We start from the raw sequence: 18,201 nt of genomic DNA, 5'->3' as shown, positions 1-18,201 counted from the left end.
TGTGGCCGTCCCTTCTTGCTGCTGGGGGAATGAGGGGGGTGTTTGCTGCCGCCCCCTTGCCAGCTGCACCACAGTGTTGGGAGGGTTGTCACTCCAGTTGGTGAGTCACTCCAAGAGGAGTCTCCAATGGGGGAGCCTCAGACTCCAGGTGGGGCCTGGAGAACTTTCCTTAAGCCCCTCCCTTCTTCCAGGGGTGTGGGTCCCAGCCGGCCCGGCCCCTTGCGTTCCCCCTCTGGAGGAAATGAAGCTGCAGACTGTGTCCAGCTGTGAGCAATGCCGCCCCTTTATTGGTGCCTGTAGCGCTGCCTGTAGGCCAATCAGCAGCTCCCCAGTGGGAGCAGAGCCCCGCCCCCCGATGCGGGGTTCTGCCCCGTCGCCTGGTGCAGGCAGCAGGGGGCGCTAGAGTCAATGCAGAGTCTGGGGTGCAGGAGTGCTACTTGCCCTGCTTGGGCTGGCGCTCTTGGCATAGGGGTAGGGGGCCACCATTGCAGCTTCATGGTGTGGGAGGGGAGAGCTTTGCAGGGAGGGGGGAGGTTGAGGAAGAGGGCTGGGAGCAGGTGTTCCGCCCCATGAGCAAGTGGGGGGATGCTGTCCCCCTGTAGTCTGTGTGTCCTTCCCTTCACTGCCCTAGAGAGCAGTGATATGCTGGCGGCTGCCTCCCTCCACGGCGCTGTCCTCCCAGGTGGCTGTCCCGGAGAAGGCATGCAGGTCACTAAGCAGGCCTCCGGCACCAGTGCCCTCTGCCTCCCGGGCCTCCTCCTGGGCTCCATCGGGGGCATCACGGGGTGGGGTCCCCTCTGGCGTATCAGTGGCCTCCTCTTGGTGCTGCTGCTCCTGCCCTCCTCCACCTTCCTCCTCGTCTCGCTGAAGGTTCTCCTCTTCCTCCTCCTCCTCCTCCTCGTTTTCCTCGTCCTCATCCTCGTCCTCTTCCTTGCCTGGCCGGTATCTCTCAGGGGCCACTTGTCCCCACCACTCACGCCAGCGCGTGGCCAGGGATGCCAGCAGGCGATGTGGCTGGCACAGGCGGCGTGGGTGGTATTTGCCGTCCGAATCACGGCTCAGCTTGTGCCAGGCCAGGGCCAGCACCAGGAGCAACAGCAGAAGCAGAAAGACCAAGATGACTTCTGTCACGGCGGAGTGGCTGGTGCCTGATCCCAGGGCAGCTCCCGGAAGAAGCAGCAAGACCAGCCCTGCGGAGACCAGCCCCCACGGGGCATGGATGGTGGAGTGCTGGGGAGGAGAGAAAGAGGCTGAGGTTAATGGCCACCGGCAGAGGTGCTAGCTTGTGGGCATGCCTTGGCACTGCCTGATACCCCCCTCCCAAGGCTCCTCATAACCGCCTTGCCTGGCTGTAGCACTGCACCTCAAAGGAGCACCCTGGCGATCCGATTGTGGTGGTGTGCAAAGTACACCTCGTGAGGAGATAGCTCTGAGCCACACGACATGGCCCTCTTGGCTTGTCTCTGCTGTCACTGTGAAGTCTGGCTGTATCATTGGCTCCGAGACACTCGGTAAGTGGGACGGGCCCACAGCCAGCCCTTCTGTGGTAACGGAGCAATTGATAAGACTGATTTGTATCTGGCCATCAAAGCGCGTCTAGCTGGTCCTCTCAAAAGAATTCACTCTCACAGAGATGTGAGGCAGGTAGGCCGGGTAGGCCGGGGAGCTGCCTACCCTCCTGTGTCACAGCAAGGATCTTTCTAGCACCTGGAGAGGGTGCAAGTGAGGGCTGATGACACTAGCACTAGGCCCTTGGGAGAGGGGTTGGAAGACAGTCTTTGAACTGGGGAGGTTGGTCCCAGGCTGGGAAGGAAATTCTGCCTGCCAAACAAGAACTGTGAACAAATGATTGGAGATTGCCTATCTCCTAGAGCTGGAAGGGACCTTGAAAGGTCATTGGAGTCCAGTCCCCTGCTTTCACAGCAGGGCCTAGTACCATCCCTGACAAATTTTTGCCCCAAATGGCCCCCGCAGGGATTGAACTCAGCACCCTGGGTTTAGCAGGCCAATGCTCAAACCGCTGAGCGATCCCTCCCCTCCGAAGCAACCTGTGGGGTGAGAGACCACTTGATTCAAATCTTGCTTGGCCTGTAGAATGTAGACGGTGGCGTTTTGTTTATTTTGTACGTAACCCACTTGGATTTCTGTGCCTGCCGCTTCTAATGGCTGAAACCCACCTGTAGTCAATAAATCTGTCTGATCTTTTCCCTCACGGTGTGGGGTTGGCTGAAGAGTCAGAGGATCCCAGCCTAACAAGGGCTGGGGCGTGGCCACGGCTCTTGGTTGGCATGGCAGACTACTTCATGGGGCAGTCCAAGGGAGCCTTGATCAGTGTAAAATGGTGCTTTTCGTGGGAGGGGAGCAGGCTGGGCATTGGGGTGATTGTACAACTCATGAGTGGCTTAAAGAGCCTTCCTGTAGTTTAGCTGGGTGTAGGTCTCCACATGCACTAGCCTGGAGGCATTTGCTGCTTGTCTGCATAGCAGTGAGAGCAACAGCCCAGCTGGCAGAGTTAAGAGGGCACAGTGGTCCCCACAGTTCCAGGGTGGTACCCCGGGAGTCCTGTCATGGGTACAATGAGCCGGGTGAAGTGAACAGCTTGTTCTGACCGGGATCAGCCCTGCTCACACGGACGTGGAGCTTGTTGGTGAGATGTTTACATGCGTGGCCTGAATGCAGTCAAGAACGAGCGGTTTATTCTCTGCTTGCTTATTTTGGGGAAGGGAAATAGAGCAGAAAGGCATGAAAATGAGTGATGCAGCTGCAAGCGCAGAGCTGCACAGGCTGCAGGCAACACAGACAGAAACAGGGTCAGCTGAAAACGGAAGAACTGGAGATCTAAGTTTACCCCCTAAGCTGTGTGGCTGCCCCATTAAGCCAGGCTCAGGGCTGCAGGGGGGAGGGAATCTGTCCCCAAGCCCTGAAGGTGCCAAGGCTGGTGGGAAGGAGCCCCTCCGTGCTGGCCCTAGCATGGAGCTTCTGTGGCCAGGGGAAAGCTACCCCTCCCCACATGCCCCAACAGAGAGCAGCCTGGATAAGCCCCAACCCACTGCCTCATCTTGAGCCTTCCCAGCCCTGAGCACCCTCCTGCACCCTATAGCCCCATTCCAGAGTCCACATCCCCAGTTCAGAGCTTGAACGCTTCTTGCTCCCCAGCCCGGAGCCCTTCCCCAAACCTGGGGTCCCTGCATCCCCAGCCCCACCCCAAAGCCTATATCCCTACCAAGAGTCTTCTCACCCCAGCCCTGAGCCCCCTCCCACACTCAGAACTCCTGGGCCCTATCCCTACCCCATGAATTCTGTTGTGAATATGAAGACGATGTGTCGCGCATCCTCTCCACGTAGATGCACATAAAATCCATTCTGCTCGGGGGTGAGAGAATGAGAAAGAACAGGGCAGGCGATGAGAGAGAGAAAAAAGGCTGCCGGAGAGGAGGCATCACCTCAAGGGGCCCTAGATCTGAAAACCAGAGAAGCGGAGGAAAAAGATCAAAGCCACCAACTGAACTTGCTCAAACAGCAGAACCAGAACTCCCCCCCCCCCCCTCTCACCGCTGGCCGCCTCTCCTGACCCCACAGACAGGAGCCATGATGCTCTGCACACGAGGAGATGGGTGAAATGGCAGAATATGTACCACGGGGGGCTGGGGGGAGCTGCAGTTAGTTCATGTGCTTCCTGATGACAAGCAAGTCCCCACCTGGACTGCAAAGTTAGCTGGCAAAGCTGTGCATGGCTCACAGAGCGGCCGATGCAGGATGCTTTAGAGCAGGGGTCTCCAAACTTTCTCACCACAAGATCGTGTTTTCAATTTAAGCTCAATGTAAGAGCTGCCTCAAACCCAAATTCCCTTGCCCCGCTTGCTTCCGTCAGGGTGTGCCCCTGCTCCGCCCCTTCTCCGTGGCCTCCCCCTGCTCACTCCATCCCCCTTCCTCCCCCATCCTCACGCACTTTCACCAGGCTGGGGTAGGGGGTTGGGGTGCAGGCTCTGGCCTTGGGCCAAGGAGTTTGGAGTGGGGAAGGGGCTCCGGGCTTAGCCCAGGGTGAGGGATGGGGGTCCAGGAGGGGTTCAGGGCGCAAGCTCTGGGAAGGGGAGTTCAGGTGCAGGGGGATTCATGTCTGGGGCAGGAGGTGGGTGCAGGAGGAGGTTCAGGGCTGGGACAGGGATTCAGGGAGCAGGCTCTGGCTGGACACGGTTTAACTGAGATGGTTTCCAGGTGGTGGAGCAGTGGGGGTAAGACAGGCTTACTCCACCCCTGGCCTGCCCCACTCCTGACAGCAGCTGGCATGTACAGCAATGGCACCATGTGCTGCCCCTCATCTACAGGCACTCAGCCCACAGCTTCTACAGGCTGCGGTTCCCTGTGACTGATCAATGGGAGCTGCAGGAGCGGTGTCTGCAGGCAAGGACAGCCTGTGGAGACCCTCTGCTCTGCCTCTCTCAGGGGCTGCAGGGACATGCCAGCCACTTCCAGGAATAGCAGTTACCATGGGGATAATTACTCAGCCACGGCAGGTTCTGCATTTTAGAACTCGCTGCTCAAAGAATTACACTTAAGCGTAAGAGAAGTGAAAATGATGAAATGCACAGACCAGCCAAACACCCAAACGTACCTACCTTGCAAGCAGTACAAGAAGTAACAATAACCCCCCACGTGTGTGTTGGGTCGGGAGATGAGAGAAGGACAGTGTGTGTTTGTGAGAGTGACAGAGACACACGTACCATGTGGGAGTGACACAGATTTGCATTGTCAAGCTCCCTCCATCTCCTTATCTGTGTGGAGACAGGGTACAAGAGCGGGGGGAGGAGGGACACCCTGACATCAGTCCCCGTCCCCCCTCACACACACACCCTGCACAGCAAGCAGGAGGCTCCCGGGGGCAGCATGACAGTGGGTGGAAGGGAACCTGAAGCGCCAACAGTTGAGAGCTTCCTGCCCAAACCAGTCAGGATCCTCTGTCAGAGGCTCTGAGATCTACTAGTAGATCCTGATCGACTGGTTGGTGACCACTGCTTAAGAGTATGGTACATGGTTTCAGGGGTGATCTACACAGGGGATGGCAGGGGATTGGCAGGGGTGTTCTACACAGGGGGTGGCAGAGGTGACCTACATATGGGGGCAGAGGACTGGACTCGATGACCTCTCGCGGTCCCTTCCAGTCCTAGTATTCTATGAATACTGCTGTGAATAATGGGGAATATGCAAACAGGGTCTCATGGGGAAAATGGATGAACGGAGAAGGTGTCTGGAACAAGTGTTTGACCTTGTTGCTCAGGAGCATTCCCTAAGCCTATGCAAAGTCGATGTCAAACAGCACCTGAGGGGTAAAATGTGAAAACTGGAGGAGAAGGTGTCCCTGATGCCTTTAAAAGTTTCAGAGGGGCAGCCGTGTTAGTCTGTAAGGGCATGTCTAAACGACAGCCCTCTTTCGAAAGAGGGATGTAAATTAGACAGATTGAAATTGCGAATGAAGCCAGGATTTGAATTTCCTGTGCTTCGTTTGCATAACGGCGGCCGTGTGTTCTTTTGAAAATGGGTATTTTGAAAGTGAAACCCACCTTTTTTGAAAGAACCGTGATGCCTGAAAAAAAATGAGGTTTACTGGTTCTTTCAAAAAAGGGTTTTTTTCCCCGAAAACTGTGTCTAGATGGCGGTTTTACTTTTGAAAAGCCCTTTTTCGAAAGAACACGTGGCCGCCATTATGCAAATGAAGTGCGGGAAATTCAAATCCCGGCTTCATTTGCAATTTCAATCTGTCTAATTGACATTCCTCTTTTTAAGACATAGCCTAATAGAAAAAACTTAAAAAACAACGCCTAGTCCTGCAGCACTGTAGAGACTAACAAAATATGTAGAGCTTTTGTGGGCATAACCCACTTCTTCAGATGCAACCTTTAAGCCTCTAAGGGGTTTAAATTCTCTGGCGGGGGCAGATCCTGTTTTATTCCTGGGAAGAAAGAGAGTGGCTGGGAGGCTGGACACACATCACCCCAAAACGCTCATCCCCATCCCAGACTTGGTAAAACAAGAGCTCCAAAGGTGCGATCTCTATAAATCCACCGATCCCCTGAGAAATAAACGCCCTATTGTGGGAGGAAGCAGGCCAGGAACAGCCTATGTTACTCAGAGTAGCCTCTGAGCCCCAGAGTGGTTTTTTGGGATTAGCCTCTGCAGAGCCAGAGATGACCATGTTAATTTTGACAGACTTCCTGGCGGGGAGCTACGGGGCAGAATTTCTGGGGTTAAGCAGTAAGCGGAAGAAGAAAGCGACAGTGTCAGGACTGGGGGGCAGAGCTTTTATTCAGAGGAGGCTTCAGGATTCTGGGACCAGTGGCCAGACTGTGCATAGAAACTGATGGGTTAGCAAGTGAATCAAACATGGGGGCATTCGACAACCTCTTCATTGACCTGCTTGTTGGGGATGATTTTCCCCAGGTCGCTCAGACTGTAATGGGCTACACTGGCAGCTTCTTGTGCAAGAACTGTTTTGCAGAAGCGTTTTTGTACAAAAAGTCTTCCACAAGAGCGCGTCTACACTGCCTTGTGCTTTTGCGCAAGAGCGTCGATGGCCGTGTGGATGCTCTCTTGTGCAAGAAAGCTCTGATGGCCATTTTAGCCATAGGGGTTTCTTGCGCACGAAATTCATGTTGCCTGTCTACACTGCCCTCTTGTGGAAGAGCTCTTGCGCAAGACGGCTTATGCCTCGTGGGGAGAGGAATAACACTTCCGGAAGAAGCCCTGTTTTCCGACACTGTCCTGTAAATTGACTTGCGCAAGAACGCGTGGGCAGTGTAGACACCTCGCAAGTTTTTGCGCAAGAACAGTTGTTCTTGCGCAAGAAGCTGCCAGTGTAGACGTAGCCATAGTGTTTGCAGGCTGCAGGGAGTATTATACTAGGGACCCAGAGGGAAAGGATAAAGTCCCAGCAATTGCTGAAGGAAAGGGGGAGAAAGGCTCTGAATCGTCTGCTGCAAAGGGGAGTGCAGGTGTGGGAGGGACAGACTCCTGCACCACTGCTAAAGGCAGCACCTATTCAGACGGGGAGGGAGATGATGCCAGTCACCGAGAAAAATGTTCCAGCCATTAGCTGTCACCCTTTGATAGGGGAACAAGGGATGGATCCTGCTCCAGGAAGCATAGAGAGTGTGCCCTAGAGGGGAGACCAGAGAAAGCAAATGGGGAAAGAATAGTAGGAGCACTCGGCTTTCTCCTCTCCGGTCACTTGGGAGAGGATGCCCAGGACCGAGTGGCTGATTCAGCGCTGTGCTCCCAAGCGTTCCGCCTGTAACTCCAGGTCAGAGAGGGGACCAACTGTAGCTGACCTTCCGGGGGGAGCAGTCACACAGCTAACGTCTCAGGGAAAGGGGTGATGGAGGGTACTCGGAGCTGTTTTTTAGGACTCTCAAAACACTTGTGAAAAGTCAAGATGCAGGCCCCATGCTTGTAAAAGCTTCCAGGAGACAGTTGCCGGTGAGCGTGTAACTCCCCCAGCTAGCAGAGGGGAAAGGCTGTTCCTCTGGGCGGAGCAGGCACAGAAGGAGGAGAGCTGCTGGAAGAAGGCATGGCCGTCCAAAGAGCAAGCACTCGTAACCCAGCAAGGACAAATCATAACCCTCTAAGGAAAGTAGGCAGGGCAGGTCCCAGTGCTGGGTGTGGGGAAAACAGGATAACCCCAAGAAGGGAGATGGATTTCCTGTCTAGGGACAGTCCTGGTGCTGGGAGACAGCCCCACAACCGACCAGTCAATATACGGAATCTCGTTACATCCTTTCCTCACCAGATCTTGGAGTACCAACGCCCCAGAGATACGAGTGGATTGAGACCCCATAGTGAAGGGAAAACAAAAGCAGTAGCTGAGCACATGCTAAGGCTCAGGAAGGAGCTGAAAGACACAACGGGTATTGAACATGTCTGATTGTCGAAACCAGTGGTCTCCAGCTTTTTTACACCGCAGATCACTTTTTTAATGTATGGGTAACCCAGGATGCACCCTGCCTCATTTGATCCCCCCTATCTCCATGGCTAGCTCCTCCCCACCTTTGCTTAGGGCAGGTGTTCAAGAAGGGAGTGCAGGCTCTGGACTGGGGCTGCGGTTCCGGGTATAGGAGGGGGGTGAGGGGCAGTGTTCGCTGTGAGCTGTGCGCTTGTGAGGCCGCTCAGGAGAGGTTCAAATGCTGCCTACCTGATTAGCAGAGCGCCCACAGCTAGGGGTTTGTTTCTGCTGCTGGTGCACATTCGCACGTGCGTCAATGCACACAGAAAATGTATTCCACACATGGATGGAAAAGATTAGAGGGAAGCTCTGAAAGGAATCTGAGTGCAGGATGGGACTCCAGTCTGGGGCGGGATGTTGGGGTGTAGGAGGGGTTACGAGCAGGGTGCTGGTCCAGAGGGGGGTCTGGGTTTCAGGAAGGGGTTTGGGAAGGACTTCAGGGAGGGGGTAGGGGGTGTCAGCTCCGAGAGGGGGTTAGAGAGGCCTCTCACCGATGGCACATACCATGGGCAGCTCCTGGCTATGCGGTGAGGCTAAGGCAGGTTTACAGCCTGCCTCGGCCCCATGCTGCTCCTGGAAGTGGCCAGTGTGCCCCTGTATCCCTCGGGAGGCACATAGCCCTGTGCACTGCCCCTCTCTGCTGGTACTATCCTCTCAGCTCCCATTGGCCACAGTTCTCTATTTCCAGCCAATGGCAGCTGCCAAGGCGGTGCTTGTAGGCTGGAGCAGTGAGCCCAGACCTCTGCCATACTAGCTGCTTCTGGGACCAGCGTTGGGCTGAGAAAGCTACTTGTGAACACCCAGCTGTGATACAGGGCTTGGTGCTACCGTGAAATCTCATGGTAAAAAATGTGATGGTATTGGTTACACCCCATGACACAGCTGGCTGGAAAGCCCTTGAAAAGGTGCAGTAGGCCCAATATTAGGGAAAAGCTTTTGCGCATGCTCAAAAGAGAAACAAGAACACACCGTGTGCTAGGACGCTCTCTGGTAACACTGCTTCTTGGCTAATCCCTATAGAGCGCCTTGCAGCTTGTCTTAGCAGGGAAACCCTAATAAACTTGGCCTGCTGTCTGGCTCACCACCTTATTGCTTTCATGGCTGCCTAGCTACGCTCTAGCAAATGTTACTAGCTGAGCTAGCCCCAGTGGCAGAAGCAGAAGGGTTAACAATGCAGCAAACACTCACAGCGATACTCTCCAGCAACTCAGAGAAGGCACACTTGCTAACGTTTGACATAGCCCAGTGTGTTAAAAGGTTCACAGAACTGTGCAAGAGCATATGTGGGTAACACCTCCAAGTTAGGAAACACGGGCGTGGAGGGTTGCATTGTCAAAACAGAATGAAGCTTTTGGCCACATGGTCTCTGAGTTCGGGTCTGACGCTCTTGCAGACAACTACGGGGCGAGGTGTGACACTGCACTGCCGAAAGCCATCCCGTGTGCGCCTTATTCATTGCTGCGCTGGGATTTGGCGATGTGTGCACAAAGCACACCTTATGAGGTAGCTAAAACACCTTGAGCCATGGAACAGGATTAGCCTGTGGACTTGTCTGTGCTATTGTCGTATAGCACTTTTAGGAAGTGCCCTAAAATATGGGTGGGACTTGCCCTGAGCAATGTTCCCGCTAATTTTCTCCATCCGTGTGTGGAATAAATTTTGTGATGTGCATCAATGCAAGTGCAGATGTGCACCACCAGTAAAAACACACGCTGCTGGCTGTGCATGCTCTGCTAATCAACGGGGCAGCTCCTGAATCTCTCCCGGGTAGCCATCCAAGTGCTCAGCTTACAGGGAACATGGGCCAGAGCCAGCCTTTCAGTGGCTACAAAGGAGCAGCAGAGGAGAGATTTACATCAGGACCAGCCAGACCTGTGGCTGGCCCATCAAGAAGAAGTTGCTCCCCAAAGAAGGCATGCTCGCAATGGGGGCTACGTAACCCCCCAGAAGTATCTGTCTAGCACTTGGAGAGAAAGTCCAAGTGAGGGTCAGGGATATCCACACCTGGCCTCTCTCGCTCCCCCATCTCAACAGCTGGAAGATCCTTCGGAAGAGACAGACTTTCCTTCCCAGCCTGGGAGGTTGGTACCATGCTGGGAAGGAAATTCCGCGTGTGTAATAACTGTGCACTGCCTGAACCATCCGGTGGGGGTGAGACACTGGCTGTACTTTTAGATTTATTTCTAGTGTAACCAGCTGTGGTCTTGCTGCCTGCTACTCCATCTGGTGAGCTGGAGTCTGTAAATCTGCTTTCTGTTTTACCTCGCACCCTGTGGTTTTGGTTGACGCGCTTGGGGACACTCGTCTCAGATTAACAAGGGCAGGGGGAGTTGCGTGAGGTGCTGGGGGGCGACCAGAGTAGAGTGCAGGGGGCTGCACGTTCTCATGGGGGGGGGGCATTAGACAGGGCTGCCCAAGGTGGGTGTAGGAGAGGTGGTAGGTTGGCATCAGAGGTGGGTGGGGTTAGGCTGGGCCTGTGTGGGGAGCCTGGATTTGGACGCAGGGGGCTGCAGGTTGGCAGTGATGGGGGTATTGGATCAGGCTGAGAGAGGAGCCCAAGGAGGATGCCAGGGGCTCTGTGGGTTGGCATGGGGTGGGAGCGTTAGGCTGGGCATGTGTGGGGAGCCGAGGGTCAGGTGCAGGGGCTGCGGGTCGGTGCTGGGGGAAGGCATTAGGCAGGCTGTGTGTGGTGCCCTTATCCCCCCCCAGGAGATGGGTGCGGGCTGGGCAGGTGCATTGTTGGGCCCTGTGACCCTCACACGCCATTGCCGGGCCGTGCGTACGGGGGAGGGGAGAAGTTTCCGCTCAGCTGGATCTCAGCCCCCCCAGGGGCTGTGTGTCGGGCAGGGGGGAGGCTGCTGGTGGTGTGTATGGCAGGTCTGCACGGCCGTGTGGGTGGCTCCCTGGGGCGCAGGCCTCGCCTGGCTGGCGAGGGCGACAGGAAGCTGCGGTCGAGCAGGTGACAGCAGCAGAGCGAGAGGTGGCTTTGCAGCCTAGGAGGAGCTGCAGGGCCCAGTCCCTGCTTGCTCCGACCACTGGCCCATTTGACTGGTGCTGGGCCCAGCTCTGCAATCCCCGCCCTCCACTGCCTGGCTCCCTGGGGCGGCAGGTCAGAGCCGTGAGCTGTGTGGGGTCCCTGCCCCAGACAGCCGCCCTACCCTGGGCTGTGGCCAGCCAGGCAAGGCCCTGCCAGGGGGCCCAGGTCACCCATGTTGCCAAGAATCCGTGAAGAGCAAGGAATAGGAACATGGCTGCCATAGTGGGTCAGGCCATGGCCCATCTAGCCCAGTGTCTTGTCAGTCAGCAGTGGCTGAGGGCCGGGCTTCAGAACAGATCAAGGAGACTAAGAGCCCACGCAATTCCTCCGCCCTCCAATCCCAGCGTCTGTTGGTTGATGGCTCGGGAACACCAGAGCACAGGGCCGGGTCCCTGGCTGGTTTGGCTAACAGTCACGGATGGAGCTAGTCGCCGTGACATGCTTTTTTGGGCCTGGTTGCTCTTTTGGCCTTTGCCGACAGCCCCCCTAGCAACGAGTTTGACAAGTCCATGGCGCGTTGCGTAAAAGCAGACTTCCTCTTCGTTTTAAATCATCTGCCTATTAAGTTCCTTCGGTGAACCCTGGTTCTTGGCTTGTGGGAAAAGGGAAATCACAAGTTTCTATTCACGTGTCAGAGGGGTAGCTGTGTCGCTTTGTTTCAGCCAAAACAAGGAATCTTGTGGCACCTTAAAGTAGGGCTACTCAACAGGCAGCCCATGTGCCGCCCTTTTGTTTGCAGTCCTCAGTGCGGCTTGGGGTTATGTGGGGCTCAACATACTGCCCACAGGTGGAAGCCAAAACAAAAAAGTAGTCAATATAATGGTCTTCTGTTGCGATGCGTTTTAGTAGTTAAAGTCCTGGACTGTCATTGCTCATTAAAAGTGCTGTCACATGAGTGGAAATCAGGGAAATATTGCATTTTATTATCAGCAGAATCGACTTAAATAGGGCCTGCATGTTGTGTAATCGTGCCTTAATCTTTGTATTCATGCCCATCAGTGTGAACGAAGCTATTTGCATATATCTTTGTATGTCTATGCAACCACACTTAAGTTGCAGCCCTCGGCATGTGCTCTGAGTATCATTGTGGGCCCCGGAGACTTCCAAAGTTGAGTAGCCCTGCCTTAAAGACTAACAATCTTATTTGGGCTTGAGCTTTCCTGGGCTGGAGCCCATTTGGTCAGATGCATGACATGGAAACGTCACTTTGGCAGGTGTATAGACAGGAGCAGCCTGAGGCTGGCTGCGGCAGCTGGCGACCCAGGCGGAAGGTGCGATCAGCGCCCCTGCCTGCATGGCCGTCAATGGCCGTGATGTAATCATCAGGCGCCCGGGCGCCCCGTGACGTCATCATCGGGCACCCCGGGCCGGCGGTGTCCTAGGGGACCGCAGAGTCTGCCTAGGCTCACGGGCCACCCCTGTGTATATACATATGGAAAGATGAGGGGTTTCCATTACTATGTAGAGGACCTGTGCTAACGAGTCAATTTAATCAGCATGGGTGTGGCTCATTCCTAACAACAGATTCTCTTCCAGAATATGATCCGAGGAACTGGATTTGGCCCACAAAATCTCATCACCTATTAAAACGTCTTGTTAGTCTTTAAAGTGCTACATAGTTTTTCCTTTTGTTTTAGCAAGATCAGACTAACATGGCTACCTCTCTATTACTATTCAACAGACGAGAAGGTGAGAATACCATGCGGAAGAAGGTGAGAATACCAAGAGCGTGACAATTACTTCTTGTTGTGAGCTAGCGGCTCCTAGCAACATTCAAAAACCAGTAGCAGAGCACTTCACTTAGCTTTACTTTCACAAAAAAAAAGCTTCAAAAACAGACTTGAGTTTGCATATGAATTCCAGCCCTGCAGTGTCATACTAAAACACTTTTAGCCTGGGTCCAAATAGCGAAACTGGGCATGACTAGCTCTCTATAAAAAACAGTTTCCCTGCCTTGCTATTTTTCTATTCCCCTTTCTCCACATCTTTCATTTTCTAGACTTCCATCATAGCCCTCTTAGCCTTCTCTTTTCTAAGCAAAAACATACTTGAGTTTGCATATGAATTCCAGCCCTGCAGTGTCACACTAAAACACTTTTAGCCTGGGTCCAAATAGCGAAACTGGGCATGACTAGCTCTCTACAAAAAACAGTTTCCCTGCCTTGCTATTTTTCTATTCCCTTTTCTCCACATCTTTCATTTTCTAGACTTCCATCATAGCCCTCTTAGCCTTCTCTTTTCTAAGCAAAACAGCCCCCATCTTTTTAGTCTGTTCCCCTTCTCTGAACGGTTCCAATTCCACCATATCATTTTTGAGACGCGGTGACCAGAACTGGACACAGTATTCATGGCGTGAGTGTATCATGGATTTATATTTTATATATCATATTTTCTGTCTTAATAGCTATTATCCTTTTCCTAATGGTTCCTAACCCCATTAGCCTTTTTGACCACTGCTGTGCATTGAGCAGATGTTTTCAGAGAACTGGCCACAATGGCTCCAAGATCATTTCTGAGAGCTAATTCATACCCTCTCATTTTGTACATCCAGGCAGGATTATGTTTTTCCAGTGTGCATTACTCTGCACTTGTCAATGTGAAAGTTCATCTGCCATTTTGTTGCACAGTCACTTTTGTGAGATCCCTTCGTAACGCTGCACAGTCAGCTTTGGACTCAACCATCTTGAATAATTTTGTAGTCTTTGCCACCTCCACTGTTTCTTTTTCAGATCACTTATGATTGAACACGTCTGGTTCCAATGTAAATCCCTCATTTTACCTCTCCTCATTCTGAAAACTACTTATTCTTACTCTTTGTTTCCTAGAAGTATCCCAAAATAGCTATTCCACATCTTTAAAGCCGCCTGCTATTTTGAAATAGAGTTTGAAATACCGGGCATGCTTGTTCCACAAGGGTTACAGGACGTTTCGGAATAGCGTTTTATTTCAAAATTTGGCGCTGTGTAGACAGCGCCAAATTTCAAAATTACCTCAAAATTACCTATGCAATTTGCGTAGTGTAAATTGTGTAGCTTATTTTGAGGTACGGGTGCTGTGTAGATGCACCTTCCTAATCGGCGAGAGGTCCTTCCCTTTTATCCCATGACTGCTTAGTTTGCTTAAGAGCCTATGGTGAGGGACCTTGTCAAAAACAGTCTGGCTATGTCTAGACTACATCCCTTTTTCGTAAAAGGGATGTAAATTGGACGTATCGCAATTGCTAATGAAGCGGGGATTTACATCTCCCCCGCTTCATTAGCATAAATATGCATAAAAATGCTTTCCCTTATTTCATAGAGGGATAAGGGATCTTTCGGAAAAGGCTTTATGTTCTGCAAGATCAGCGTCTAGACTGGCACTTTTTTCAGGCAAAGCTCCGTGCCAAAAAAAAAGTGGCAGCCATTTTTATGCTAATGAAGCGGGGGAGATTTAAATCCCCGCTTCATTAGCAATTGCGATACGTCTAATTTTTATGAAAAAGGGATGTAGTCTAGATGTAGCCTCTAAGTGCACTCTATTCTTTGGAAACCTTCCTTCATGTTTATTGACAGCCTCAAAGATTCTAATAGATTGGTGAGGTGTGATTTCTCCTTACAAAAGCCAAGTTGATTATCTCACCCCATAGTGTTCATCTATGTGGCGGATGAGTCTGTCCTTGGCTATGGTTTCAATTAATTTACTGAGGTTAGATTTGCTGGCCCATAATTGCCAGGATTGCCTCTGAAGCCCGTTTTAAAAAGCAACATGACATTAACTACTTTGCAGTCATCCGGCGCTGAGGCTGACCTAAGCGATCCCCGTTAGTCACTGTGCAATTTCACAGTTGAGCTCCTTCAGAAGTTGAGCTCTTGGGTGACTAGGACTTGGTCCCGGGGACATATTCCTGTTGAATTCATCCATTTGTTCCAAAGTCTCTTCTACCGACACATCGATTTGAGGCAGTACCTCAGATACCTCCCCCACCCGAAAAAAAAGGTTAGCTTCCAGGGCAAGATGGGGAGTTCTTCTCCCACATCCTCTGCCGTGGAGGCCAATGCATAGAATTCTTTTAGCGTCTCTGCAACGTCCTTGTCTTCCTTGAGTGTTCCTTTTGCATCTTTGCCATCTCCTGACTGTTTGGCAGGTTTCCTGCTTCTGGTGGACTTCAAAAATACGTGCGCTTTTTTTCCCCCTCTTTAAGCAAGCTGTGGCTCAGTTTTTGGCCCCCCTAGCCAGCTACACTTTCACACTTAATATTTTGCTCATTCCTCTTAGCCTCGCTAGCACTTGATGGAAAGGATGCCTTTTTGCTGATAACCACCTCCTTGACTCTGTGGTTTTGCAATGGGGGATGTTTAGCTGGGCCTGCCTGGCTTCATGGCACTGGGGCATATGTTTAGTCTAAGCTCCTCGTAGGGCAGGGGGGAGGCTGAAATAGTTTCCCTGCTGCTTGGGGAAAACTCCTTGTGATGTAACGTACTGGAGGAGGGTGGGTGTGAGCGCATAAGTGTGGATCCCATTCAGACCAGGTGTTGAGAGGCCTGGTGGGGCTGGGCAGTGCCCCATAACCAGCAATTGCTCTGCTCCCATGCCCATGGCACTGCCGGACGCCTAGGATCAACCAGCTGGCTGAGGGAGCAGGACCTAGAGCTGAGCTGGTCTGGGAAGGAGGTAGTTTCCCCCAGAGCAGGGCCAGGAGCCCCTAATCTTGGGGGCTGGGGCAAAAGCCAGGAGAAGAGGTGGGGCTGCCCCTGGAGAGCAGAATGGGCTTGCAGGGGGCCTACTGTAACAACTAGAGGCCTGTTGCTAAGGGGGCTTTACCTGAACTCCGACTGCCCCTACTCCCAGCCTGGGCAGCGTCCTGAGCATGGGGGGAGCCCAAGGGTGGGGGAGCAGGGACTTGATCAGAGCTAGGGCGAGAGATCGGGGTGGGGGGCACAGAGGGGCATCAATCTTTGCCCAGCCCTGCTGCCACTTCTGCTTTCAGCGAACAGCAGTGGTGTCCTCAGTGGGGCAGGTGCTTGACGGGGGCTCGGTCTGGCTCCAGCTAGTTCAGGCTGTTGCTGGGCCCGGTGCAGCCGTGTGCAGCCAGCCCGAGAACCAGGGGCAACATTGGCAGCGACTCACTGCAGCGCTGGGGGCAAGGGGAGTAGGAGAGCCGGGCCAGGCTGCTGAGAAATGGGTCTTTATAGACTATGGACCAGAAATGGCGAACGGGTCAGCAAGCTGCCGGCGGGGTGCTCCGAGCTGGCTCCAGCGCCTGTGTGGGAGGGAGAAGCTAAACTTCACGCCCTGCCCACCAGCACCAGAAGCGTGAAGATACCTGCCTCTCTGCACGGCCACTGCCCAGCCGCCGTGTGAGCAAAGCCCCAGCGTCACCGGCCCGGCGCTAGCCCCACCGAGCTGGGCGCACACAGAGCCCTATGCCAGCCGCTTCCCTTCGCTACCGCAGGAGCGGGGAGACAACCACTAGGAACCACGGCTCTGCTGCTGAACCATGCCAGGGCTGCCACCCACCCCCCACTCCCAGCCCTATGGCACCACAGCACGACCACGCCCCCGGGCAAGTCGCCCTCCTGACCGGTCTCTGCCAAACTCCAGTCAGCTTGGAGCCTTCCGTGTGCTGCAGGCACCTGTCCTGTGATCACACGCAGGGGGGAGGGTGTGTCTCTCATATCACAGCCTGCCACACTGCTCCAACCAGTCCCCCCACCCAAGACAACCCCCACCCCAGCAGACACTGCCTGCCAGCCCCTGCTCTGCACGAGCGGCGGGGGAGCCGTGAATAGGGCCAGGGAGAGGACGACAAGAAGAAACCAGAGTGAGGAATGGAGCAGGCAGGGAAGATGGGGGCAGGAGTTGGATGGGTGAGAGCCAAGCATCCCATGCTTTCTAGATGTGGATTTCCCAGTAGCCTCTGCCCACGTGCCCCTGGATTCGCTTGTGGTGAGGCGGAAGGGGCCAGGACACAGCTGTGTCCACAGATCCCAGACCGGGTCCCCTTCCTCTTGTACAGAGGGGAAACCGAGGCACTGCACCGCTGCAGGCACTTCAGCCCACCCGCTACATCGTCCCTTCGCCTAGGAGGGAAGACAGAAATTTTGGGCTGTGTGCTGGCAGCAGGGCCAGGTCGGGGTACTGCCCTACTCCACCCCACTGCCCTAGAGTCCTGGCTCTAGCCCAGCCTCTTCAGGATCTGTGCCCCTTTGCCAATGCTCCGGCATGGCGAGGGCCAGAGCCTGGGGCAATGTACATCCAGGCCGGTCCCCCAGTTCCTGCCCTGCTGTTTCCAGCTGGTTGAGGTGTACATGGGGAAGTGGGGGGGGGGCAGTCTTGTCCCTCCCCCCTAGGCCATTTCCATCCAGGATTGGAACCAGCCCCCAGACCTGATTCCCCCTCCCCAACATACCTGGTGCATGGGGGGGGGGAGCCCACTCACCTCATCTAACCCCCCCCCATCTCCTATGGCATTCCCTCCCTCCCACATTGGGGGGTAGCAGGGATCCAGCCCCCAAAGGATTCTTACCATTGTGAGGGGGCAGCAGCTGGCAGCTCCCGGCAGGGTGGGGGACGCCGATGTGACTGGTGGGGAGCAACACAGGCATGCGGGTGTGGGCGGGCGTTTCCTGCCCGCCCATCCAGCCCACAGCACCGGGGAGCAGCTGCAACAGCGGCCAAGGGCTGTGCAGGCCCCAGCGGGGCAGGGGGGGAGAACTGTATGCAAATGAGTCAGCTGAGCACGTGGCTGCTGGTAGATCAGGGCTTGGCCCCTCTGCCCATCCCACCCACTTGGGCCGTGCCCCAGGGTGCAGCCGAAGGAGAGGAAGCTCACGAAACTCACGGCAGCAGCGGGATAACTCCCCCCCTGCCCGAGCAGGGCCGGGTTCCAACGCGGGACAGGCAGGGCACCGGGGTACAGCTGGGGGAAGTTGGAGCCGCAGAAGGGCAGGTCGGGGAGGCAGCCCCCGTTTCTGCAGGGGCTGCCTCTGGGGACTGGGGCTCCCTTCCCTCAATCATCACATGAGCTCAGGCCCACCTGGCTGTCTCAAGGGGAGCACACGGCTGGGAGATTACGCTCATGTTTTTTCCCCCCCCTCCAAGGAGGGTCAACTCCCCACGACGCAGATCCTCCTCCGGGCACAGCACAAGGAGCGAGGAGCAGGCACAGGCGGAGAGGGGCCAACAGACTCAG

General features: G+C 54.5%; 1 protein-coding gene across 1 annotated transcript; it reads right to left on the bottom strand.

Annotated features, from left to right (window-relative positions):
- Window positions 1-259: 259 nt before the first annotated feature.
- PTPRCAP (protein tyrosine phosphatase receptor type C associated protein) lies at window positions 260-17,723 on the bottom strand. The gene is made up of 2 exons (XM_075928522.1): window positions 17,536-17,723; window positions 260-1,230 (listed from the first exon to the last, which is right to left on the bottom strand). The coding sequence occupies exons 1-2, from the start codon at window positions 17,536-17,538 to the stop codon at window positions 628-630; spliced, it is 606 nt and encodes a 201-aa protein (XP_075784637.1). The 5' UTR covers window positions 17,539-17,723; the 3' UTR covers window positions 260-627.
- Window positions 17,724-18,201: the final 478 nt, after the last annotated feature.

This window comes from Pelodiscus sinensis, chromosome 4 (assembly GCF_049634645.1).
Source record: "Pelodiscus sinensis isolate JC-2024 chromosome 4, ASM4963464v1, whole genome shotgun sequence".
NCBI lineage: Eukaryota > Metazoa > Chordata > Testudines > Trionychidae > Pelodiscus > Pelodiscus sinensis.
Note: the sequence above shows the minus strand (reverse complement) of the source record. Positions and strands in the feature narration are given on the sequence as shown.